The sequence below is a fragment of the Calliphora vicina genome, chromosome 1 (assembly GCF_958450345.1).
Source record: "Calliphora vicina chromosome 1, idCalVici1.1, whole genome shotgun sequence".
Classification (NCBI taxonomy): Eukaryota; Metazoa; Arthropoda; class Insecta; order Diptera; family Calliphoridae; genus Calliphora; species Calliphora vicina.
The window spans coordinates 115,699,525-115,727,484 of record NC_088780.1 but is presented as its reverse complement, the minus strand read 5'-3'; the positions used below and the strand labels follow the sequence as shown (position 1 = coordinate 115,727,484).

At 29.2% G+C, this 27,960-nt stretch overlaps 2 protein-coding genes across 4 annotated transcripts in view; one reads left to right on the top strand and one right to left on the bottom strand.

The window, feature by feature from the left end:
• Positions 1-27,960, top strand: part of Brf (Brf RNA polymerase III subunit) — a 79,424-nt gene that overhangs the window by 2,266 nt on the left and 49,198 nt on the right. The window lies entirely within an intron of this gene.
• The window catches only part of lute, a 38,524-nt gene continuing 12,120 nt past the window's right edge, over positions 1,557-27,960 (bottom strand). Inside the window, exons 2-6 of one of the 3 annotated variants that reach the window (XM_065515587.1) lie at positions 21,485-21,973; positions 5,728-6,267; positions 5,511-5,658; positions 4,777-5,451; positions 1,557-3,788 (exon numbers count right to left, since the gene is read on the bottom strand). In XM_065515587.1, the coding sequence (XP_065371659.1) occupies positions 3,239-3,788; positions 4,777-5,451; positions 5,511-5,658; positions 5,728-6,267; positions 21,485-21,869 (2,298 nt within the window). In that variant the 5' untranslated portion in view covers positions 21,870-21,973 and the 3' untranslated portion in view covers positions 1,557-3,238. Of the gene's footprint in view, positions 3,789-4,776; positions 5,452-5,510; positions 5,659-5,727; positions 6,268-7,944; positions 8,190-11,634; positions 11,942-21,484; positions 21,974-27,960 lie in introns of those variants that run through there. The other 2 variants (XM_065515588.1, XM_065515589.1) reach the window with 2 other exon arrangements.

Genomic DNA, 27,960 nt, shown 5'->3' with positions numbered 1-27,960 from the left:
ACTAATTGCTTCTAAAACATTTATGTCTATAAAACTTAATATTTGGTGGCTAATCCTATATTTTCAATGACGGCCTTACATCGGCAAGGCAGTGAAGCTATCATATTGGCAATAAAATTTGCAGGAATAGCGTTCCAAGCATCTACCAATCCTTGAAACGTAATATCGGAATTAGTGCAATTTTCGGGGTCGATTCTTTGATTAACGATTTCCCAAAAGTTCTCAATGGGATTTAAATCTGGTAATTGTGGTGACCATTCCATTACTGAAACTCTTTCTTGTGCTAACCTCGATTTAACAACATGTGAAGAGTGCTTGGGGTCGTTATCGTACTGAATAACTCATGGAAGAGGCATATTATCCTCAGAATTTGGAAGCATTACTCTTTCCAAGATGTCTCTATAGATAAATCTATCCAATATTTCATTAATTTTGAGCGATGGGCCAACTCGAGCAGCTTAAAAACAGCCCCCAATTAATGATGCATTAAAAACTTATTGATTTTTATTTGATTTTTCCAAACGTTAAATTGAATTTCATTTACATATCCTTGATATACATACCTTATTTCAGCAAAGTTGACTTTATTAAAATTTAATTAATAATTTCGTTAGTTTAGTGTACATTTTCAAAAATATTACAGGAGAGACAAACATGTTTTAAAATCGTTGATTTCAAATATTTTTGAAATCTGTTAATGCAGTTTTATTACTTATTTGGTATGATTTATAATGACCAATAATCACAGTTAAGAATAAGTGCGTTTCCATCTTATAGGTCCTTTATGGGACTTGAAAAATTGCTGTTTCATGTCAGAATGTCGAGGTGATAATAAATTTCAAAATGGTCAAATATTTAATTAACAAATTTATGATTTACATTTTTTGGTGGAAATATAATGAATAAACCAATAATTAAAACAAGTATTATATATTTAGTAACATATTTATACTCAATTCCATTTGACTGAGATAATCATTTTGAAATTTTAAACAAAATAAAATGGACTTAGCACGTTTGCATATTTATAGTTATTAAAAATTAACCATTGCTGACTACTAAATACATTCCCACGACAGCCGGTTCTACGCACCGGAATGACCCGAGTTCAGTTGGCCAAGGGCTGTCAACTCAGCAAACACTGCTGCTACAACAACTAAAAAAATACAAATTTGAAAGCTATGTATATTTTATGTTTTCTATATATGAAAATGTAAAAGCCAATTTTCGGTTAACCGACAAAACGGTTTTTTATAAACACTAAAAATATCTGAAATGTAAATCAAGTATTCGGTTATTTTTATCGAATATCTTTAACATAGTATGTATTGTATTGTTAAAAGTGCAATGTTTGGGTTTGCGAACAATGCTTTTTTAAATTTTTATTTAAGGATCCCATTTGATATCTAACCGATTTTCTAAATATTAATTTTCAAAACAATCACAAATTTTATTACTTTTGATATACAATAAATATATCATAATTTTTCCAATATTTGACTTGAATACTTACCATTTATATAAATAAACTCCCTTGATAATAAAACTCATTAAAATTTTAAAAATTTCTAAAATTTTTTTTCAATTATTTATTATTTGAATAAAATAGGTTATTGTAATTAAATTCAATTCATTATCCAACTATATAATTATACTTAAACAAAAAAATAGGAAAAAAATATTTGTAAATGTAGTGTCTTAAAAAAAATCAGTACCAGAAGCATTGATCGATCGTATCTTAGAATTGTAGCAATATAAAGGCATAGAAAAAATCCATAGTGGACAAGTTACAAACTTCAGGATAAACAAAAACACACATACATACTTAAATAACAACTAAATCTATTAAAAAAACATAATAATGCTTAAGTTTAAATCAAAAAGATAAACAAAATTTAAAAAAAAAAAATATTGAGACAAAATAAAGTGGGATGTCTTGAAAACGTACCCATAAGGGACTAATTAATGCATTATTGGATTTCTTTTATGTTCACACAAAAAGTACGTAACTTTGTTTTAAATTTTTATTATTTTGGTTAATTGCTGGCAAATAAACGAAATAATAAGTTAGAAACCAAATGTGTAATAAATGCAAAATTATTTATATAATTATATTTTTATAATGTTGAAATTTTCTTCACTTAATTACTGCAATCGTTATAATGCAATGTAATAATGCTATTAATTAATAAGTTTGGTAGTATATATTTAATTTTTTAATGGAATATTGTTAATAATTGTCTTTATTTTTGGCTTTATTATATTAGTGATATTTCAGGAAAATAGGAAATAATGAAATCCTGAAAATACTTTTTACTGTTTAAATATGGTGCTAAAACTCACTAATATAATCCAGCAGCCATTTGTGTATAATATATTTTTATTTAATTTTGTTAACTGGTCAAAAATGTTTAAACTACTTGTAACTTTTTAGGTATACATATTTGTTGTTTGCTTGGTTTTTGTAATTTTTATTTTTAATAATCGAAAAGGTTTTTCTTTGTCTGGTTTTTAATATATAAAGATATATGTATGTATGTAATTTGTTTGTATATATATGTATATATATGATTTGTTGCTATTTTTTAAGGTATATAAATTTTGCTTTTTCGTTTATATTTATTTTGTAAGATCCCAGTTGTTTTGTTTTTGTTTTTCATTTTTAAAAATATTTCGAATTATGTGTCTCTAATAACTTTTAAACTAGAATAATTGATTGCCTTTGTAAGTATTTATTTAATTTATTGCAATTATTTATGTATGTATTACTTTATGAATTGTTATTTTTTTATGTTGTTGTTAAGATGAGAAAAATTCAAGCATATGTTTTCAAATATTGCTTTTAAGTATCATTAGTATTTTTGTGTTCTATTAGTAAATTCAATATATAGTTTTGGAATTAAACAGACTTAAATGTTCCCTCAATATAGGTTGGTTGTTTTTTTTTTGTTTATTTTTTCTACGTATGTATTTTCTTCATTTCATTACTTGATTTTGTTATATCCCTTATCATTTTTTCTTCTACTATATGCTATTCCAAAAATAATGTAAAAAAATTTCATATATTTTTGTTTAGTTTTTGTTTTTTTTTTGGTTAATAATTATATTATGTTTTTATATGTATATAGCTAATGTATATATTATACTAATGAGAGAAAAAAACCATTATGTTGCAAATTTGTTTCCATTGTTTGTATGTAATATGTGTGTGAGTGTGCATATATTATTAACTTATTTCTTAATTACTTGAAGCACCAACTCCATCTGAACTAGAACTTGCTGCTAATAAATCATCACAATTTACTGTTAAATCACTAGAATTACGATTACTTTTTGTTTGTCCTGTGCCCGAACCACATGTGCCTTCTAATTCACCTACTGGGCTGGCACACATCGATTGTGTGGGTGAATTCATTGAGGTCATTGTTGTTGGACCATAAAATATTAGTTCTGGTATTTGACCACCTTGTACTCCAGTGCCATTGGTACTTTCCGATGAACATTGAAATTGAAATGTTACATTACCCATGCATACCTCTGACATGCCCTCTTGTCCAAAAAATGACAGTTCAATGCCATCTAGTATAACTGAAGCTGTATAGTAGCATTCGGGTTCAATTTGTATGGGATTTTCGAAGAAAACATGAAATGTATTACTGGAACCATCCGAAAAGAATTTCGTATCATTCTCAGCTAAAGTACGTCCCAAACGTTTCAATTCGATCTTTACATTGTAGGTGGCAGCACCAGTTGATGAACCATATAAACCAAAACCAACAATGAAAATTCTGAAAAGTATAAAAATAAATTTTAATTACTAATTTCAGAATAATTTTGTTTTACTAACACAAAACAACATTATTTGATCAAAAATACTTTTTCGTTTGGTAAACAATTTGTATACCCTTCACCATGAATGTTATAAGTTTGTTATTCCATTTGTAATTTCTACATTTTTCATTTGCAACGCCATAAAGTATAAATATTCAGGATCTTTATAGATAGCGGAGTCGATATATAAAGATGTGCTGAAATCAACACATATATGATTGATACACCAATATAGTAGATAAGTCCCGCTTATGTTGCTATTTAAATTCGATTTTTGACCTATTATTCATTTATATCTGGATTACTCAGACAATATGGATATGATAGACATTTTAAAGATCTTTCCAACGTGGTATATAACGCCATACAAATTCGGACCCACGTTCAAACAATTTTTTTTTACTAAAATTTATTTATTTTTATTTATTTCATCATAACCTAGTCATTTATAACCATAATCGGTCACAAATTTCTACTTAAAATTTATTTCATTTAAACATTTTTTTTCAACAAAAATTGCTTTCAATCTTTGTTGAAGGCTATATAAGATTCAGCACAGCCGAATATATCTATCTTAGTTTGTTTTAAATTTATATTTAATGAGAAATTCTTTGTTTGGATAAAAAAATATTTTTCTTAGTTACAAAAAACCATTCCGCCAGAAAATGAATACTCGGCCTATTCCGAATCTATCCGAAAGCGGACTTTTGTTTCTATCTTAAACATATGCGTTTTTATTGCAAAAACCATGTTGATTGACAGATTAATGGCAGAACCCCGAATTTAGGCCTAATACTAATTGTTATGCATGAACTTCTTTGGTAGAAGTTTGGTATTTTTTTTTAAATTAAAATTCAGAATATAATAAATATGCACTAACATTTTTCATATTCTGTGAAAAAAGAGTTTTCATTGCAATTTATCGAAGATATTTGCAACACTTACCTCCGATCCACCGAAAATTGTATACTATCACAGCGACCACGATAACGCCACTGATTCGAGCGATATGCACACGACTGAAAACGATGGCAGACTTGGGTTTTTAGACCGGCTCGTGCTTTGGTTGGAAAGTTTAATGATGGTTTTGATTTGGCTGTAAAATGCAAAAACATATCAATTGTCTCTTGTGATGTTAGAATACCAGTCTGAGCGACGCCGTTGGCGAACTCATCCAATGACATGGTGGGTATGCGTATTAAATGCAATGCTTGTCCCAAAACTTTACGCATATTTTGGGGAGTATTATCGATAGGCATCTTTTGACAACAATTCTGAGCCCAATTTAAAGCCGCCTCAAAGAGATGAATCTCTTTGCAGTTCAAGGTTTCGCGCCATAGAATCGATTCGAACGTTTTAAGATCGATATCAACGAAATCTTCGGATTTAATGGCCATTTCGGCTTGAGCATCGATTACTTCCCAGCAACGTTGCATCAGTTCGGGCTCTTCGAAAAGACGTGATTGACTGAGAAGTAGACAGGCGTTTTTTGCAGTCAATTTAACTTCTAAATAATTCACACAGGCTCTGGCCAAATGTGGTACAATATATTTTTTGGCTGCATATAAAGTGGCTAATATATTATCAGGTTCCAATTGTATTTCATCACAATATAAGTATCTGTAGGGACGAAATTAATGAAGCAACATGAAACAATGTTAAATAGAAACTAAACAAACCTTAATAGTGTTAAGAAGGCTGAAGGTTCCACATCTGGCACTTTAATTTCCTGTTTGTTTTCAGCCAAACCACCATAAAACATGGCATAAAATACCGAGCTGCCTGTAGCTAATATATACTTATGAGCTGGTATAGTTTGAACAGTATCTATTATAGAAAATAATCATGAATGTATGTATATATGAATGGGGTAGTATTCATAGATGCAAAACTTACCAAAATCATCACCCACTACAAATGTAACATCTGACATTAATTCATTATTGAACATGGCGGCATTACGTTCTAATACCGTTGCCTTCGTAGCCTGCCAATTGGGATCTGCTGTATCATTTGCATTTGATGCTCCTACATTTGCATATGACATGTTGCCAGCATTAGCACCGTTTGGACACACATACGAACCGCTACCATTTGATGTTGCCACAGCTGCTGCCGTTGAACTAGATGGCAAGCAAAATGATGTTGGACTTATAGCTCCTGGTGAGGCTAGCGGTGACGATGGCGCACTAATGGGCTGTGTTATTTGTAAATTATTTTCTCCTGCTGAAGCAGAAGCAGCAGCTGCAGTACTACTACTAACACTTCTTTCATTTCCGCCAGCTGCTGCCACACTAGCCGATGCTGCTGCTGTAGCTGTTGTCGAAGCTCCACCGCCACCACGTGTTGATTGTTGCTGCTGTTGTTGTTGTTGATGGCCTGAATTATTGTGTGGTGGGGAGAGTAGCATACCATTGCCATTATTCAAAGTTTCCACTATTTAGAAATAACAAATACAAACAAAGGGAAATGGCATTAGTTTAATAGCATATTATATTTCTTTTTATAATTTATTTATAATATAAACATTGTTTATATTAAAGTTTATATTATAATAAAAATACACATTTACTATTTATGTGCATACTCGCATATACTATATATAAATATGCATATATGGAAGGAAGACATGGATTGGTCGTATCTATGTGTGCATGCCTGCTAGTAAACATGACCTTCAATTATAATTTATTTATTTACTATGTCGTCTGGTAGTAATAGAATATAGCGTATGTGTATGTTGAGTATTGTTTATAAACGTATTGTGTTAGATGAATGGTTATTATTATTAATTTAAAATAAGAGTAATAGGACAGCAGCAGTCTCATTAAAAAAAATCTTAATGCTAAAGGTTACGACCTTAGAATGTTTGCATATTAGGGTAGATTTCTCAAAAATAAAAAATGCTTTCCGAAAATACCATTTACGAAGTTTTTGCTTTAAAATTATCCGAGTATATTATTTTCGTTATCTGTGATAACGACTATATTTTGTTAAACATATTGACATGCCATTTTCGTTGCAAAAACAAAAGTTTAGTTTCTGTTCACATACGGAATTTGATTTATCGAGCTATTATAATGGTGTATATGCTTATACATTATTGTTTTATTGAGGGGACGAATTAAGTTCTCCCAACATTGTCTCACGAAATATTCTCATAATTTTTTTTCAATTTTGTGCAGATAGTTTTTTACTGCAATCCATCACTAAAATCGTTTATTATTTCGGTTTTTTATTTAAAAAATTACAAAAAGACATTTTTAAAATAAAATCATTAAATATTGTTTTTGTTTTATTCTTGCAGAAGTTTAAAAGTTTTCATTACTTCGCCAATACTTCTATAAATGTATTTTTGTTAATCTTTAATTAAAGATTATAGTTTTCAAAAAAAGTTTTCATAATATTGTCACCTACTTTATATCAAATGAAAGGTAATTCAAAAGTATTTTTAGCGCCTTTATATTATTCTGTTCCAAATTTTTTTTTTTTTTTTTCAAAAACTTATTCCTGTTTTTTGAAAACTTTTTTTATTTTCAATTCTTGAGATTTTCCATGAATGGAAATTATGTGTTTTTTTATGTATTTTGTTGAGAAAAATATTTTATCAACCCTTTAATTCAAAAAGAATCAAAAAAATTTTAATGCCCGTAACTTCAATAATTAGATATCTACGGTGTAAAATACCCAGCAGATAAATTTACCTAAAAGGTAACTTTTTCTAAAAAGTTCTTTACATACATAATACAAATTAAATTCAGTTTGAATTTAATTAAATTTAATTTTTTTTACAACTTGCATTTTTGTAAATTAACACACTTGACACGTTTTTGTAAAGAGTGATTATTAAAGAAAACCATTAAAAATTTTAAGATTAAAAAGAAATATTTTCTTGGAACATCACCATGCCAATAAATTTTGCTTGCGTTGTTATTTTCTTTCGGCTAAGTAGATAATTCGTAATGATTTTTTTTCTTAAATTTTCCACCATAAATTATTTTAAGCACAAATTTCTTTTTAAACATGATCATTTTTGGTTTTATGCACTTTTCATCATAAATGTACTTTAAATATTTACAACTATCTCATATAATTTTGTATAATATATCATACCTATAGCATCAAAAATATCTATAAAACGATACAAAACCATGAAAATTATGTTAAATGATTAATATTAAGGAAAGAAAAAAAACTAGTGCACGTACAAGTTCTGTTTGATTTGGTTTGTTTTCAATTTAAAAATTATTTTTGGTTTGATTTTCTAATGAATAATGACGATACCGAGGCTGCAACTGTTTATAACGCGTGCCATCACTTCAACCAACAACACCTCAATAATATTGAATTTATACAGAAGAACACAAACACTGTAACAACAACAATAACAATGATAATCACATGAAAAAACTGCACGTCGTATTTTGTATGTTAAAGTTGAATCGTCTCCCCTCTTTTCATAATAATTTTTTTTCGTGTTGTTCGAAAATGATGAAGAATTAGTAAAAGAACAGAAATAATAAAAAAAAAACAAATTAAATTTTATTTTGTGTGTGTGTTGTAAAAAAAGAAGCAAAAAATAATGCAGTTTTAAAAATAAAATTTGTATCTTTTATAAATTAAAAATTTTGAACTGTAACCATGTCACAACAACTGTAAAATACCATTTAATATTTCCCTCTCTCCACCTCCTCAGCTACCCCCCTCCACAATATGCAATCGACCAAAATATAACAAATATAAAAAATAACACATTGCAAAGTTTAACAAAAATAACAAACAGCGTGTTGTGTGTTTGTGCTTATTTACCACCACCACCTCCCTAAAAACTTTATTTTCCATTCAGAACTTGCAGGAGTGCATTGATAAATTTATAAAAATAAGTTTTTGAGTTATATATTTAGCTACGAGAATAAATCATTTGATTTTTTATCAAAGTTGCTTAATTAATATTTTAAAACAGATAAACTTTCTAGACAGGGTTCGGATCTGGACTATATTAATATGGATTGGAAGGTTAAACTACTATGGTTTGATCTTCGAAAGATTCCGAGACTCCACAAACCAATTATGGTGTAGTAGGACGGATTACAGGGTCAACATTGGTAAATGGCGCACAGGACGTTTTTTTTAAGATATGCGAGGATATTGAGGAACTAGAAACTGTAGAAAATATTATGTGTAACTGTCCTAGGTTATAGGGTCTCAGGCAAAAATGGGTTGGGGGCAGATTTCAATTAAAATTATATGTAATTGTAATGTGTTATTGCTCAATTATATACTTCAAGTAATTGTAATTGCAAAAATTCCATTACAATTACAAGTTAATTGTAATTATGCGTGTAATAGATTACACAATGTTATCATTACCCCCAAGCCTGAGCTAGATATGATCTAGGTAATATATTAGCCTTTATCAGTGGAATAGGATGGCTATATGAGAATATCAGTCTATACTTATTTCCTATCCTTTTTTACTGGGTTATTTTCTTTCCAATTTCATTTCTTCTCTTCACATCTAGTTCTATTTTTATATCACAATGGATCCTATGGGTCTCCGAGAGGAAGTGTACTTCTTAGAGGACACAACCCTTCTAATCTATCTAACACTTTAAAAAGACATGATTCCAATATTTGTTCAAAGTTTCTAATTTTGTGCTTTCATTCAACGCGTTTGTTTACTTTTAAAAAGCCTTAAATATGAGTTTTCTTTCGCCCTGTCTATACCTGATAAACGTCAAAATCGTTGTCAAGATAAAAAATTATCCAGTATAGTCTCCATTTATTATTATTATTGCTTCATTATGACAAAATTGTCAGTGCTTTTACACAGACAACTTTGTCTTGACAACAAACGTCATTAATTGTTCTGATATTTGTCAAGTATAGACAGGGGCTATGGAAATTTTCTTCGAACATAAAACTTGAAATTTTAACCGATTTGAATTTAATAATTAACAAATTTATTGAAACAAGTTACGTAATGAATCTTATTGTATTTGCGCCAACAAGCATATATAATTTATTTTTAATTCGTCAATTTAAAAGCTTATTCTCATATAGTTAAAGTTAATGTTTTTTTGAAAAATCGGTGTTTGTCAATATCGTTTTTTGTAAGGGATTTATTCATGCAAAAGTAATTTTCGGATGTGGGCCTTATATGTGCGCTATGGTCAATTATGAGCCGATTTTTATAATATTTGGTGATGTAATTTTTACAAATATAATACATAGTTACGTTGAATTTTATATGAACATCGACATATTTAACAGAGTTGTGGTGGTTAGGTGAAATCATGGGTCGGTTTTAACAATCTTCAATAGACTTCATCATTGGGGCTATAATGAAAAAAAAATGTATATGCACACCACAAAATTTGTTCTACTCTCCAAACTTATGAAAAGCGTAACAACTTTTTTTAACAAATTTGTTTGACGTGTTTACTCTTACAAATGATTTGTAAGATTAAACAGCATCAAATACAATAAAACAAATTTTTTTGTTTTAATTCATCCTAAGTAAAATAAATTTTTGAAATAAATAAATGACTTCAAATGTGTTTATTTTAGTTGTTACGTCTTTTACGTCACAACTTCCAATCGATCGCAAATTTAAAATCAGTTAGTTTTAGCTAATGTAGATGTAGCAAGCGGAAAAGTTATATCATACATTTTATTTAACCCAAAAGCTAAATTTATTGTATGAAGGTAATCATAAAATACAAGTCTTTGTCAGACCTGACCCCTATTCCATATAGAAAACACACACATCAACAATAATAATATTAATATGTCTAGATTTGTAGCAATGCATTTATCTTTTCTTTCCCTGTCTTACTTTTCTATATGTATTATTTTATTTCTTCTTTTATTCTCATGTTTGACTTTAAGAGTTGACTACCGTCATCGTAGTCTGATTGTTTTTGTTCAGAAAAATAAAAATAAATATGAAATGCATGTGACCAAAATAAACTTTAAATGTGGCATCTTCTCATTCATATCTTCCTAAGTTGTATATCGTCGTCGTCGTCTTTCTATGTTCATCGTGTTGTAAACGTACCAAGCATGTGTGTATTTATTTTGGCTTTGTATGCCTGACAGTCTTTCTGTCTGACTCGTATGTTTTTAAAGAACCTCTTTATATATTATGATGATGTTTGCATGTTGTTGGTTGATTCTGCTGTATGTCAATGAGGCCGGCTAGCAGGCAGTTGTTTTTAGACAACCAACGCGCCACCAGACAATCAACCATTCAAACATAATCTTACCCCTAAAATAAAACCAAAAAAGTTTTTATGACTTGAAACCATATAAAAAACAAAATTTGCACACACCAAATTGTCAAGTTAAAGTAAAAAAAGCAGCTGCCTTCCTGACTGCCTTGTTTGTTATTAGGAGTGCAGAAGCATGTATAGGGAAAAAAATCAATAAAAATATAAAGAAAACTTAAACGAAGAAATAAATAGCACCACTTTTTGTAAGTGTTTCCGAAACAAAAACATTTATACAAAAACAAAAAATAAATGTATCTTTGGGAAGGTATTAAAAGGCAGGTTCATTTACCCCTTTCCTATCTACGTTACACACACCCATAATATATGTATGCATGTACGTATGCAATGTATGACGTAGCTTTGTTAATTTAACGTTGGATTTTGCAGCCACTTATTACAATTTGTTGGGTGTTTTGTTTGATGTCTGCAAATTCTCAAGTGATTTTAATTATATTTTCTAGTATTTTCGTTGTAAAATCTAACTTACAGCTCCATACTTTGTATTTTATGTGGTGCTTCCAACACTTACCATTTATCCAGGCATTCATTTGTGACATGGCCTCCTGATTTCTTTTTCCCATAATCATAGGCCACTGAGCCATTTTTTCACAGGCTTTTTTCTTCTATGGTATTGTTTTTCTTTTAATTATTTATGTAAAATTATTACAAATTAATATTTTCTGTACTATTTACATTATTTTTTGGACATTTTTCAAATAATAAATAAGTTTTTACTGGTCTTTCAACAAATTAAGAAAATTTTCTGCGCTTTGTGTTCTATTGACTAATTTTTTCTTTTTCTCGTTCTGCTTTGCTTGTCTTTTCGTTTTTATGTTTTTAGTCTGTATTCGTTCGTTCGTTTATTTACTTTTGTTTCGTTTCTAGTGTTGCCAACTATTCCGCGTTAAAAGGCTGAACAAAACTCTAGAAAAAAAATAACATTTTTTTGGAATAAAATAAAGAAAATTGGACATAAATCAAGATCATCGAAACAGCTTGCATTTTGATGTTCTGATAGAACTTTTAATTATAACTTTAATTATTATTTTAAACATTTTGCTTCAAAATGTCTTTCATTTGAATATATAAAATATATTATATATTATACCAGCGAAGCTGGTGTTGGATGTTCCTGCGCCCGCCCAAAGTCGGGCAATAAAGAAAGTGTGTATCAGTATAATGTTTGCGAGAAAAAATAACCAAATTCTGTCCGATCAAGCCTATATTTCAAGTTTATTTCTTCAGTTACTGATCAAAGTTGGCAAGTTTGACTCTATAATTCTGATTTTAAAATTTGTTTATTTCAAATATCTGCAAAGTAATAATTGGTAAAGACTAATTAATAAAACCGAAAACTACATTAGCGGTATTCACAATGTAAACTACTTGGCCTGGTAATGCAGTAAAAGAGCACATTAGTACAAACTAAAAATAAAATTCATTAGAAATAGAAATGTTTGTCCATAAATAACACTTCTTCTTTTTACTCCACATCATGAATACCGCTATTATTGTTATTAATTATTGCTCTCTTTACCACCTAGTACTGCCAGACATTTCGAACTTTCGATTTTTTCAAATTTATGAAAAGTTTAAGCTTTTTTCAAATTTTAATGTAAAAAATATGTGGTTGCTAGATTTATTGATGAGAAAAACGTAATAGACTTATCCTAGCAAAGTATATTTATAACTAGTACATGCAAGTGATCAGCTGTTCATTTTATGTTCCTTTGTAAATATGTACTTCTGAGATTGTCAAAATTTTTTACTTTGTTGTTTTTATTTCTATGTTTGTCAACAGTTTTTGGCAATCTCACAAGATTTTACACAAACAAAATGAATGATATATTTTTATTGTTGATTTGTTGTGCATGTGTATTACTTGTTTAAATATACTTTGAAAAATTAATTAGTATTGCTAACGGCAACTCTGTTATAAAATATTAATGACCGCATTTGAAATATATGGCATTACTGCTACAAACATTTGCTACGAATAAGTTGAAAACAAGTGTCAAAAGGTTTGTGGTTTAAGAATCGGCTAAATTAATATATTGAGTCGCATTAAACTACCGTTACACAGTGGCGCCATTTGAGTTTTTTCGTTGATATTGCAACAAGTACAACATTGCAATAACAACATTAGCGGTATTCACTGTTAAGTGCGAATGGTATTGCATCATTGCAAATGCAAAATTGTAAAGGTTTTTGTGTGTATTTTGTTATTGGATTACGGTAAAATTTTGCATTTGCAATGATGCTAGACCATTCGCACTTAACAGTGAATACCGCTATTGTCTTTTATTGTTGCTTGAGGGGCAAATGTGTCAAAAAACAAAACAAAATTTTGTGAAAAAAACAAAAATAATAATCAATTTTATAAAAAATAAAAAAGTAATAATGAAATATTCATAAACGATCACCAAGTGTTAACTTTTTTAAGTACCTATTTAAGTTATTCACAATTGGTTACTTTCAGCACAAATAGTTAGCACTTAATCATGGTAACTAAATGGCAACTAACTAATACATTAAAAAAACAGCTGATTGATTTCATTTTAATACATCTATACAAAAAGAAAATAATCTAGAGATGTGTTTTTTTTTGTCAACAAGATTCTATTGAAAAATTTAATTTTACATGCCCTTATTTTAATTGATTTACATACAAACTATAACTATAAATCTTGTATGTACTTTTTAGAGAACAAAAATAGTTTTTTAATAGCTTTATAAGCCTTTTAATTAATTACAGTATATATCGATCAAAATATTATCGACATTTTGTTTTCTCTACATGTCAAAGCAGTAACTTGGGGGTTACACGATCAAGTTTTGCCTTTCAAGTTTTAATACACTCACACTTTTTTACTAATACACTCACACTTTTAAGAATTGAAACGAACTTGCATTCAATTTCACATTCAAGTTGGTGTTCAATTTTTCATTCAAGAAAACAGCTGATTACATTTTTATGTCCAATTTGTACTAAAATGGTTTTCAAGTTGCGTGCTGCATACGTCCGCTTTCAATTTTTATAAATTTTGACAAACAGTATATGTAAAAGACTATCAAGAAAAACTTGATCGTGTGGCTGCAGTGTAACTAAGCTAGTTATGAATTGTGAATAAGATCTACAACTATCTAAACTATTTTTTAGTTTCTGTTTTACTAGTTCCGACTTTAGTTAAGATTTTTGAATATGTGCCCATGTCTTTTTTCAAAATTTTACCTCTAGCAAAAAATGGGGCAAGGACGGGCAGCTGGGAATTTTTATTTTGAAAATATGGCAAATAGTTGGTAAATATCGATTTACCTGGACAAATACAAAGCAAACAGTATAATTTTTATTTATTCTTTTCTTAATAAATATAAAATACAGTGACTCACAGCTTATTTGATGTAGGTAAAATTATTTTAGAAAATCGAAAATTAGTCGAATGTTCATTCAATTTATCAATCAAATTGTATATAAAATGTAATGATATGTGTCCTGTGATAATGCTGAGGAAGAAAAAATAAATACCAATCTAATTGAAGAAATATTAAAGAAAAAAATATTTTTCTCCTTAAAATATGCTCACAGCTTAAATGATGCAGTGTATTTGATATTTTCTCTGATAATGAAATACCGTTGCAATGCATTTTTTTCTGTTTTAAAAATATGTAAGTTGAAAAGATTTTAAATTATACAATGGGTAAACAAACATCAGTTTAGAAAAGAAAAGACGCTATTCGTCATTTGAAACAGTGCAAAATCCAACGATAAATTTTTTAAATTGTTGAAATTAGTTCCTCAACTGTCAAGCACATTATAGAAAGGTTCCGCCACGATAATAGAAAAGATGTTAAGGGTAGATCTACGCCAAATAAAATATTTAATAATGAAGATATTATATGGATTGTCCGTAAAGTTAAAGAAAAACTCAATTTAAGTGCTCCAAAGTTGAAGAATTAGGTTGAAAAATATTTAGGATTGACGGATTCTGCGCGAGGCAAATTTTGATGGATGGAGTGCCCGAAATAAACCGTTGATAAATTTTAGAGAAAACTTTTTTAAAAAAATTAAAAAACAAATTGGAAAAAAATTTGGAAAAAAAAAATAATTTTGTTTAAATAAAAATAATAAAAAAAAAATATTTTTAAGTATAATTTGGTGAAGGGTATATAAAATAGGCACAGTCGTATATAGATCTCTTACTTGTTTTAACATGTACGGGTATTAATTGACCAATTGATCGATTGCTTATAAACAAACCTGCCTCCGACAACTCATATAGATTGTTTCTGGTGGGTAAAATAACTACATTCTAAAGTGCAGTTTGACTTCACTCTAGGTTACATGGGATGGCAGTATATTGAAGCAAAAAGAAAATAAACTGTATGAGAATTATATCAATTTGTATAAAACCAGTACCAATTACTCACAAAAAAGTGCAGTAGAAAATAAGATTACTTAGAGACACTTAAGTGACAATTGTCTTCACGCTAGCTTACATGGGATGTATAAAGTAACCAATTGATTTCTATCTGCACTCCCTAAGGGTGCTATAGAAATCAATTCAAAAATTGAAATCCAACTATTTCAATTGGAGTTAGCCAAGCGAACAGACATTGACTAATTGCTTAACAGCTGGGTCTCATCCAGAGTTGCAAGATATGTTTTAGATGTTTTTATTGAGTTTTCATCAAAAACTTGTTGAAAGTAATTCTTGATTTGGAAAAACTAAAGAAAGCCCTAAAAAATCCAAAAACTGCTAGTTTTTCATTGGTGTAAAGAGCATACTCTAAAGAGGTCGCCATTTAAAAATCAATAAATTTTAAATTTTCCATTTTAATATTAAGTAAGAAAACCTTAAGTGCCTGCATTATTATTATTATTATCAGTCAACACCCATTTTTGACAATATTTCCCTAATAATAAAGATGTTGAAAATACAATAAACAACCCTTTAATTTAAATTGTAAAATATTTTAAAGTCATCATCATCTGTGTGTTGTAGGAACAGCATTCAATAGAATACCTGATTCGCAAAACCGTATACCATAGAAGTCTCGTAATTGTCTGTCATCCAAATTATTATCATAACCGTTGCAATAAAAACGATCATCTACTACACTAATCAACCATGTTATTATGCAAATCTTTGAAAAAAAAATAATAATATTGTTAAAGTACTGAGAGGTTTTGTGTTTTTATGCAGTATATGTACGTATGTATTTTTGTAATTTTATTTCGTCTGTTCGCCATAGTCATCTTAACATTTTTATTAACAATTCATCATAGTATTTTATAAAAGTTTTATAAACTTTTAAATAAAATTCCGACTTTCGTGCATACAAATTTGAAACGTATACGCGTTTTGCATACATTATCTACTATCTATCTATCACTGCGTGTTAAATAGTACTCGACTACTAGTATTTTGTATTGTTTTTTTTTGCGTAATTTTCTTCAAATTGTGTAAATTACTGATTAATACCGATTTAGTTGATTGTTTTGTTGTTTTCATTTTAAAATTAATAATGAATTTAAGAGAATAGCGTCCGCCAGTCGCCAAGTGTGTGTCAACGACCATTTGGTCATGACGTTTTTTTTCCTATTTCAGAATTTTTACAATTTAGTCCAGTTGAACTTGAAAATTGGTTTAATTAAATTTTGGCGAGTAATAAGGAAACATATTTTATTTATGGTTTATTGTTTCATAGAACAATTATAAAAACCACGCACGTCTTGTACGCAAAACGTTTTGCTATTAATCTATGTATTTCTAAAATGGTTTTTTTAAATTGCATGGCGAATTTTATGTAGGAAATTTGTTTTCTATATCAGATATTTATATGAATCAGGATTCGTAAAATGGTTGTAATGTATGTAAATGATTAAAAGTTCTGATAGAAGATTTTGTTTATTACCCCCTGTCTATACTTGACAAATATTTATCATAACAATTAATGACGTTTATTGTCAAGACAAAGTTGTCTATGCAAAAGCACTAACAATTTTGTCATAGCGAAGCAATAATACTAATAAATGGAGACTATAGCTGATAATTTTTTATCTTGACAACCATTTTGACGTTTATCATGACAAAAATTTTTCAGGTATAGACAGGTGGTAACAAAACACAGAAGTAAAACAATTTTATTTAGATCAATGACTTGAATAATTAATTAAATTTTGATCGCTCACATCATCCATTGCCCAACACATCTTATCTACTGGACAATTTTAAACTTGCACGTTTTATGAATTATTTTAAAATGTATCCTAACATTGAATACAGTGCGATCGCCATGATCTCGGGCGTTTGCAATAGTTCAAGTAAAGCCCTGTGGTACTAAAATTTTTCTGACATATGACATTATAATTGTATTCGTAAGTAACGCACTTCTATTTATGTTTATTAGGATGACTCCATGGCGGGAAAATACGGTATCGATGTTCCCAACTAAAAGAATGTTTTGTTTGTTTGAATGTTTGTCCTGGCTAGTATTTGGTGAGCTGGATCAAAAGATAAAAAGTTTAAATTGATACGTTATAAACCCCATATAAATGCAACGAAATAATTCTTTTCTGATTTTTGGAATTCAGTCAAATTCGAATTAGATTTTAATCATAATTTTTGGATTCAGGTATCACAAATTCACATTTGAACCACTTTGACCCAAACCGCGAAACTTCAAATAAAATGAACAACCTTTTTCGATTTTTAGATGACGAAGAACAATTTTAGAACTTGAGAACATCGGGTGCCTTTATATTGCGTTTTTTGCAAAAGTGCTGAAATGCCATGTTGACATTTTATAAATAATTAATGCTGTTATTTAAGACGCAATTTACAAAAGAGATATTTAGAATGTTCACTTTGTTAATTTTATTTTTTTTTTGCTTTCGACACAAACAAAACTAGTGTATCATCAAAATATATAATACTGTCATCTAGTTTAAATATTTAGAGCGTTCATTTTGCTTATAATACAAAATATGTATGTATTTCAGAAAAATACTGAAAAATTCGTCATCAATAAAAACTGGTGTATCATCAAAATATGTGTTAAACTATTTTATGGTCACAGAAAGCATTAATATTTAAATTTTATCAGAACAAAAACCTTGATTTCATAGAACTGAAAACCAACACCAAACTAAAAACTAAAACCAATTTGAAGTACCATTTTTTCTTTTGCAAATTAACCTTCACCTAAATTTCTAAAATAAAGAAAAATCTCAGCATTTAAATTAAATAATGCTAATTAAATCATTATTTCTTTTGTAACTCCGCTATACTTTTAATTAGTACGTCTGTATATCTTTAACAATAATGACAAAAACAAGAATTCTCAACATTATTTTAAATTTCTATATTAACATTGCGTTGCAAGAGTAGTGGTGAAGTTTAAACTAATTTGTATTAAATTACCAAAAGCCTGTACAAAAGATTTGCATTGACGTTCCATATCTTAAGTTAATCGGCATATTTTGCTCAATTATATGTAAAATGCTAAATTTATTTTATTTAGCAGTTTGTTTCTACTTGTGGGAACATTACACCATTTCCCAACAGTTTTGCTAAATGTTCTGTTATATGTTCTTAATATATTTTAAGAAATATTTAGAATATTAAAATTGAATAACATTTCGTCGTGGTAACGTCCCAAATTTGACAACTTTGTCGATGTATAGATGAATAGTTCAGGAGTTATAAATAAAAACGTTATTAAAAGAACGTATTTTCATATAAATTCATATAAAAATTTAAGCAAATAGAAAACAGAACACAATTGAATCAATTTCAATTTATGTGGTAAAACGAATGTGCTTAAATTTTTATATGAATTTATATGAAAAAATTTACTTTTTATAACGTTTTTATTTATAACTCCTGAACTATTCGAGTCTCCATCGAAATTTTTTGCAAAAATATAGTGGAGAGTGTTTAGGTGCCCTCATACCATTTTCTTTTTGAATTTTTAACACCGCGATCTTTGATATTTTTTACATTGAAATAAATATTCTGAAAATTGACCTTTAACATTTTGGAAGTACACACTTTGCCTTTAAAATGGAATCAAAAATTATGTTGGACTTTGAGTAGCTTCGAAGTTATGGGCAATTATGTGTTATAATTTTAGACAATTTTAACCAATCATTCAATTTTCAAATCGCGATATTTTTACATCGGAATGAGTAAAAATTGTAAAAGTCACTGATATGAGAAACATATTGGATATATTATGTATGTGGTTAATTTCATTAAAATCGGAGATGGTAAATTCGACTGCTGTCCGCTTTGACATGGATCTTCCAAAGTGTTTATTCACTCATAGTAAATGCTCATGCTCATAGTAAATATTTGGTAAAGGGTAATATTTTTGAAAACTGTAAATACGGAATAGAGATTTCAAACGATGTTTCCATTGTATTTTCACTTACTGTGCCTTCATATATTTGAAAAATAAATACAGGTAAATTACACTACTTTTTTCACTGTTTTTATAAGCCACAAATCATTTTCAGTTCTAAATACAATTGTTAATGGAAATGGTTTCACATTTCGTTTAGTGTGTAAAATATTTATTGTTCGTTGAGTTTATGGTATTTCGATGTTTTATCGATTGTTGTTGTCTTCAAGTTCGGTTTGGTTATAAACATTAATATTTTTGCGTGTGTCTTCTGTCTGTCTTCTATTTGCTTCTTTTCTTTTTCTTCATCCATTTTTTAGTTCCTCATCTTTATTTGTAGTTTGAACTTGAATTTATAGTTGATTTTTTTTTATTTTTTACAAATACATTTGATTATTTTTGTTGTTTTCTGCTTATTTGAAGGTTTTATTTATTATCTTTTGGGCTTTTGACCATTTGGTTAATGTTGATATCGTATTTGTTATTATTCGACTTTTTTACAAAAAAAAAAAAACTAGTTACGGTTAATACAAGAGGTGCATTGATTTTTTATTTAAAGCCGTTGGTTGTCTTGTCTACTCATGGCCGGTCTCCCGTGTTCGATCTGCGGTATATGTTTTTTAGAGAAACTCCAGTGGTGTGGTGGGGCTAGGGGTAATTGGAGATGATATTCATTTGTATTCGTTCAAGTTTTATAAATATGTATATTACCCGAAATTTATTTATTTATTTATTTAAATAAAAAAAAAAACGTAAAGTATTCACGTGTCGATTTTTGATTATAGAATTTGTTTAACCACTTTTGTTTGAATGATTTAAACCAGATTTGCGTACCTATACCCCATTATTCTAACCAGTGTTTAAAAAAAAAACCTTTAAAATATCTTAACCAACAATATATTCTATTTTAATTTTTTAATAGAAATCGATAAATAAGGATCGTTTACATAATTTTTTGCAATTTCATAAATGTACAAAATACCGCGGTATAATACCGTTACAATTTGATATCAAAACCAATTTTAGCTTAAAAGCAAGTCGCTTATATATTTACATTGATTTAAAATAAGCAAACATTCCCTAATAATGCTGTAAAGTTTGTTGTTATGCATTTAAGATATTTCGGTTCGGTTAGGGCTCGACACGTGGATGGTCTTACAATTATATATAAACGGAATAAAAAAATGTTACAAAGTAGGAAACACACATTTCACAAAAGAAAAAAGTTTACACAAATTTGGAAGGTGAATTTTTATACATGAATCGAAATATGACAGAACTATTAGTGTAAAAAGGCATTTCTGTTCTGTTACGATTCGAGCGCATTAACATTCCTTTTTTTATGTACATTAGGGTTGGTCAATTTGTTCGGGTGAGAAAAAACCTGACAGGCGTATAGCAAAATCGGAATCTATACAAAATTCTAATAAAATTACCAAAAGAAAGTATGGATCTAAAATTAAAACGTAGGCTCCCGCCGAGAGACATAAAGATTTAAGATTTGTTTTTAAAAATTGCTAACTGTGTATTTCGAAGTCTCTCAGCGGGAGCTAGGTTTTGATTTTAGACCCATAGTTTCTTGGGAAAATTTTCTTAGAATTCTTCGTAGATTACGTTTTGTTATACGACCAAACAAATTGAGCCACCCTAATATACATATTATTAAAATTTTTAAATTTTGTTAAATTCTTTAATAATTCTAAGCAAAGTATATTTAATATCTTAATCCCCCCTGCAAAACTATCTCAAACCTGCGCTGCTGGTAAATGAGTTGTTTGACCTTTATTAAACAAAACAAAAACGTTAAATAGTTTTCGGTTTCCTATAAATCATCAAATTTGGTGATTTTTTTGTTAGGTATTTATAGAAACAGAAATTAACGTACAGAAAATTATGTATAATGAATTGTATTGTTTATTATTTAATTTTTTAATAAAATATTTAAACATTAAATAACTATTCTATACACTTACTATTTCCTCTTGCAATATTTTGCTGTCGCATTACACCGCCATTATTGTTGCCATAATAATGTAAAACTTCTTGATTACCGTCTACTCTCCCGCCCGTATTATATGGTTCTTCCCGACTATCCACTATTTCCGGTTCATAGTTGTGGATGTAAGCAGAACCCCAGTGATCGTTAAAATCTTCTTCTTCCAGTGTTAGCAAATGATCGAGTATTTGTACGCCACGTTCAAGTGGTCCATGAAATTTATTGATTATATTTGAAATGCGCAGTTTGAGGCCGTAATCCGTTTCCGTGTCCAAGTTGTGAACCGTTGGTGCTGTGGTGGCCCAATAAAATAAATGTCTGCCTATATGACTGCCTAAGTGATTGGCAAATGCTTCGATCATCTTTCCTGTACACCAACCGAAATGACAGCCTTCATTCTAAGGTAGCCGGACATTACAGGTTTTCGATTCCAAGTGATATTGTGAATTTTGTTTCAGCTGCTGGACTATAATGGGAAAAAAGTTGTTATTAATTACAAATGTCCAGCATTAAGTATTACAAACATTAGTGTTATTATTTAAAATTCACATTTAATTTAAAGAAAAAGAAAACAAATTGTTTCGTAATAACCACAACAATTGTTATTTAAAAACAAACCCACTATAAACTTCACCTTGATCATTGTCCCCCTTTACTAATTCACATTTTTTGTTATTTTATAATTTTAATTTTAATGTACAAATTGTTTGTCCGTCTGTCTATCTATTTAACTGGCTGCATGTCTTTTCTATCTTGAGAGTTTCAATTTGTTTCGGCTTGTTCACTTTCACTTTAATATGTTTTCTGTTTCTTTAAATGTTGCAGGAAGTCTTCTTTCACAGCCACTATTAATATCGCGTTTTTATACATGATTGAAATTGTGGTTAGAGTACATTCATTTAGTGTCAAGTTTTATCTGGCGTAAAATTTTTTTAAAACTTTTTCAACATTACTCAATATTAAATTAAACTAATAACGTTTCACGATTTTGGTGGTTCTCCATGTTTCTTATATGGGTATAAAATCTTTAGCGGGAAGGTGACTATACAGAACTAGTTATGTGACTGGTTCTTCCAGGATAGGGACCGGTTCCAGTACTATCGCTTTAAATGAAAGAGACCTGTCACTTGGCTTAAGAAGTGTACGCAGGTCGCGAAAGTAATCCATGTTTTCAAATGAAACTTACACAGTACTATGTTGTTGTCATGACTGGTTCTTCGTGGTTTTAGTTCTGACACTTATTTTCAAATTTGTTTAAAATTCAACTTTTTACCACAATATGACAAGTTAAGTGATATACATATATCGCCTATTCACATGTCACGTGACTAGTGTTTAGGGTAGTCATTCGAATAACAATTATTCGAATTATCGAGGAAAAAAATATTTTTTATTCGAATGAATAACATTTTTCTATTTAGAATAACAAATTATTCGATCAACAATTCTCGAATAAAAATCTTTTTATATTAAGATTTAAAAAAAAATTTATAGAAATAAATTTTTTAACAAGATAAATTTGACAACTTTTTTTGTGATTTTGCATTCAACACACTGTGCTTTAAACATCACACATAAAAAATTTAAAAAAATAATACCCTTAAGGTATATTTTGTCCTGTTTTTATAATGCTGTATCATTTTTTGGAATATTAGCGAGGTTAGTAACAATTGAGCTGCGGAGAGCAAACACAGTTTTACGAAAGCAAGAGTTACGCTAAAATAGAATTTCAGACCATCAAAACGTGAAGTTTTTAATGCAAATGTTTTAAAAACTAGATTTTTTGGAAAAATATGAGCACCACAATTTTGATAGCTATTATTTTATCAGATCCGGATTGTAATATGGATGAAGATGAAGGTGTTGCTGACGATATTGTTAGAGATCGCATGTACCATTTGAAATATAAGTATTTTTTGACAGTGATAGATACGATGATATTCCACTTGAGATGTTCTGACAGAAAATAATGCCCTCAAGATCAAGCAAAACAAATTCTATTTGAATAATAAGACCATGCGATGTTCAAATGTCTCAAACTATTTTTTGGACAATGAGTTCAATATTATTTCATACTTGAATGGGAAAAGGTTATTATTTTAACCATTTAGCAGACTTGCATTTATGCATCGCAAGCTAATAAGTACAATTTATCCTTTGCTTTACAGTGGATATCGTTCTATGCCAAAATAAGATATGTATTGGATGCTCTGCGAGGATACTCGCACTCCAAAATTTCCGAAATTATACCACGGAACAGATTCAAAGAAATAAAACGTTTTGTTAATTTGGCTGATAACACTAATTTAGATGCTACTGACAAAGTGAGACCCATATACAAATTAAACTGGCTTCTGGTGTCGCAACTACTCCTGGAAACCAATTTCCTTAAAGGATAAAAAATCCCCTACGGTGGGGTGAATGTCATAACAGAATAAAATGGTTGTCTGAACAATGCGATATTGCGTTGTGTTGAAAAAGTAATGTTTTAAAAATTTTCACACATTATAAAAATAGAATACACTTTACGCCATTGTACCCATTCAGGTACAGCCCCAAAAACACGTTTCCTAAATTTTTTTTTTAATTTTCTATGTTCCTTGATCGTATTTTAGTTTAAATAAATAAATGAATTTAAAAAATTTTCATTTGGTTTTTAATATTGGGTGTATGACCTAAAAATTTGTAGCTTTTATTTTGAAACATTTGTACAATATAAATTTATTCAATCCCTCTGGTAACATATGGATTACGAGCCAAAAGAACTGCTCATCTTTGGAGGCCAAGAACGAATGATGCCAATATTGGATACTCCAGAGAGAGCGTTCTGCATCAATCGAAACAAATAGTAGTCGGATGGTCTGGGTATTGCAACATCTTGCCGCATATTTCGGCCAATGCTCGCCTCAAACGAATCAGTTGCGTTCGGTACAGGTTTCCTGTGATGGTCTACTCAGATTTGGCTTTGTTGTCGATTCGGTAATGGATTAATTTTTCATCGTAAGTAATGATTGCGTGCAAAAATGATTTTCTTTTATAGCGTTCAATCATCATTTCGGACATGTAAAAACGTATTTCAAGTTCTCTCGGCTTCAATTCGTATGGTACCCAATTTCCCTGCTTTTGGATGAATGCTGCGCTCGCAAATCTTTTGAAATTACTGCTTAAGTAGCTCCCAATGATTTTGAAACTGTTGTTAAGTCTTCAAAATTGTTTGGGGTTCCGTGTCAAAATCACGATTTCTGAACCGCACAAACCATCTCTCGCACGTTGAAATCGATGGAACACATTCACCTGAAGCTTTGGTGAGCAATCGGTGTGCTTCAGTGGCAATTTTTTTTAAATTAAAGAAGTAAAGCAAAACAAATTGCATATGACGATACGTTGGTACAAAATTCCACATTTTCGAAGCAAAAAAAAACCTTGGTTTAAATGACAGATATGTAGCCTTCAAAATGACTTATAATTTATTAAAAACAAAAACCGCTTTCAAAAGATACGCCATCTGTTGTAATTACCGCATTTTTAAGTTATACACCCAATATATTTATTAAATACGAAAATCTTGTGAATACTAACAATAGTGGTATATATGACTGTTACTACGTTTATACGTAGCCTATTCGAAAATAAAAATTATTTGCAATTAACTAACTCTCCGTTTATATGTCACTTTGTTTACGGAAAATTCTTATTTTTTTAAATGCAAAAATGAAAGAATTAAAAATTCTTGTTTGTCTTACAATTCAATTAATGCAAAAACGCAATGAAATATTTAAAATACGAAAGAAAATCTAAAAACGTTAAAAATATGGCAATGTGTAAAATCTAATTTGCAAATAGTGTCGTTAATCAGGAATTGTTTTCGTGAGTTAGCTATTTGCAAATAAAAAAATAATTCACTGTTTATACGGCAAATTTTTCTAATTACAATATTTTTATTTGCGAATAAGCCTTGCGTATAAACGTCGCTGTGCCAACTCTTATATACATCCATCAATATAATACCGGTACCAATTTTGTGCGTTTTAATTTATCTGTTTCACACGATTTGGTTAGTTTTATAATTTCTATTACTAGAAAATATCGGTGGTAAATTTCACATTACTAGAGAATAATGTATTTTATGAATTAAGAAGCGATTGTCATAAAATTTTGTGCGTTGATATCTATCTTACATGGGAGCTATTACAAATTATGGAGTGATCGTCACAAAAACCAAAAGTAAAATTTAGTTTGCTGATTTTTTTTGTATATTTATGTACTATAGAATGTGGCTCTAGACATTTGTATGAAAATCATCAACAGAACATGTATTTTTTTTATCAAAATATCAATAACAATGCAATACATTTAAAGAAAATAGCAAAACATTTTTAAAATTTTGGTCCATAACTCTGTTTCTAGTTAACCGATCAGACATGTTTGGTATTGATTAAATGAGCAACATTCAATCAATACCAAACATGTCTGATCAACAAAGAATTTTTTTGAAAATATTGCATCCCCGTAGGTTGTTTCCTCGAGGGTCTGTCGTGCCAATAACAGACCGACGGACATAGCTAGATCGTATTAGTATTTCATAAGAACCCAGAATATATATAGCTTTTGGTTCTACGACCAATATTTCGATATGTTACAAGCGGAATGACAAAATCAATATACCCCTCAATTTTGCTACATTGCTACTTTTGTGTACAATTATCGAATAATTGTATGCTTAAAACAATTAACACAGATAAACAATTAACATAGATAAACATTCTAGAGTAGGCCCTTGAAATATTTTAATGAGCTCTTTGGAGATTTAATCGATGAAACCAGATAATGAAATTAAAACTTTAAGGAACATTTACCGGCATCTGAAACCGATTAATGTTAATTTTTGTAATATTTGTTTCTGTTTGCAACAATTTATCAAAATCCTCACGTTTATATATATTATTTTCGAAAAAAGTCTCAGTGACGTAAAGGGTTTAAGTTTAAAAATCACATTGCCGGAAATAATTGCAGAATATTTCTTGAAAATTTAAAAAAAAAAAAATAAAACAATTTTTTTAACTCAAGCCAACAATTGATGACAATCGTCGTCGACTGAATACATACAACGTAATAATTTTATCAATTTCATGTGTGTTTAAAATACACGATTAGGAGGTGATTTTAATTGAGATTGTGATGTGATTAGTATGTGAATTTATTTGTGTTTTTATTGTCTACTTAATAATTTTCGTTCTGTTTTTGTACTTGAAGTATATATACATACAGTGACTCTCATTAATATTCGGTTTTTATATATCAGTTTCTGAAATCCAAAAATTCTCAATGAATATAATGACATCTTGTTAATGTTTATTTTTTTTTTTACTTAAATGTATATATTTAGAGCTCACTTTTCACTAATTGGTTTTAATTAATATTGAGTGAATCTATTTTAAAATAATAAGAAACTAAAATACTACAGAAATACATGCTTCATTAATATTCGGTTTTTTAGTTTTACCATAAAATTCACTGCTGTAAATCTGCATATTTATATACATTATTTGGGGAAATTGGGATACACTCATTAATTAACATCAAATAAATAATGTTAGCTGAATAAACATTGTCATTCTCAAGTTTTTTTTATAAAAGCTGCGAGGGTCGTAAAGGAAAAAATACTTTGTTAGAGCTAAGAAAATTAGTGATTTTCATTACAAAAGAGGGAAAAAATACTGTGGTGACATTATCCGAAGATATAAAATCCAGGATCGAAGTTAAGGCGGAATTTGGAAAGACAGTATCAGAAGTAACAATAAGTCACGCCATTAAAAAATAAGGGTCAAGTTTTGAGTTTTTTTTGAGTTTAATGTTTTTTTTTGTTAAATTTACTAAGGAGCATATAAAAAAAATGTAAATTGGTCGAAAGGCGTAATTTTCTCGATGAAAGCTTATTTAACTTATTTGGAAGTGATGGAAAAATTATGGTGTGGCGGAAGCCGAATCAGGAGTTAAAAGGAAACAATATTTTTGTATCAGGAAAACTACCCTAAGCATAAAGCCCACGTTTTGCGTGAGTGGTTGCTTTATAATTGTCCAAAAGTGATTAATACGCCTGCTCAGTCCTCAGACATGAATCTCATAGAAAATTCATGGGACTATTTAGATCGCCGAATCCGCGGAAATCCCGTTTCATCGAAAAACGAACTCAAAAAAAGTCAGCAGGAAGAATGGGATAAAATCAGTGTTGATTAATTGCAAAATATGCCAAATTGTTCTTCTGAGGTTATAAAAAATAAGGGCTATCCAACCAGATATTAATTTTTTTTTTTAAATTTGTATTTAAACAATAATGTTATATGTGCGAATATTAATGAAGTGTGAATTATTTAAGTTTTTTTGTTTTTGTTGTTATTTATGTTGTTTGTTCAATATTCAGAATTCTGAAATAAGTTTTTTTTTGATCTCTTA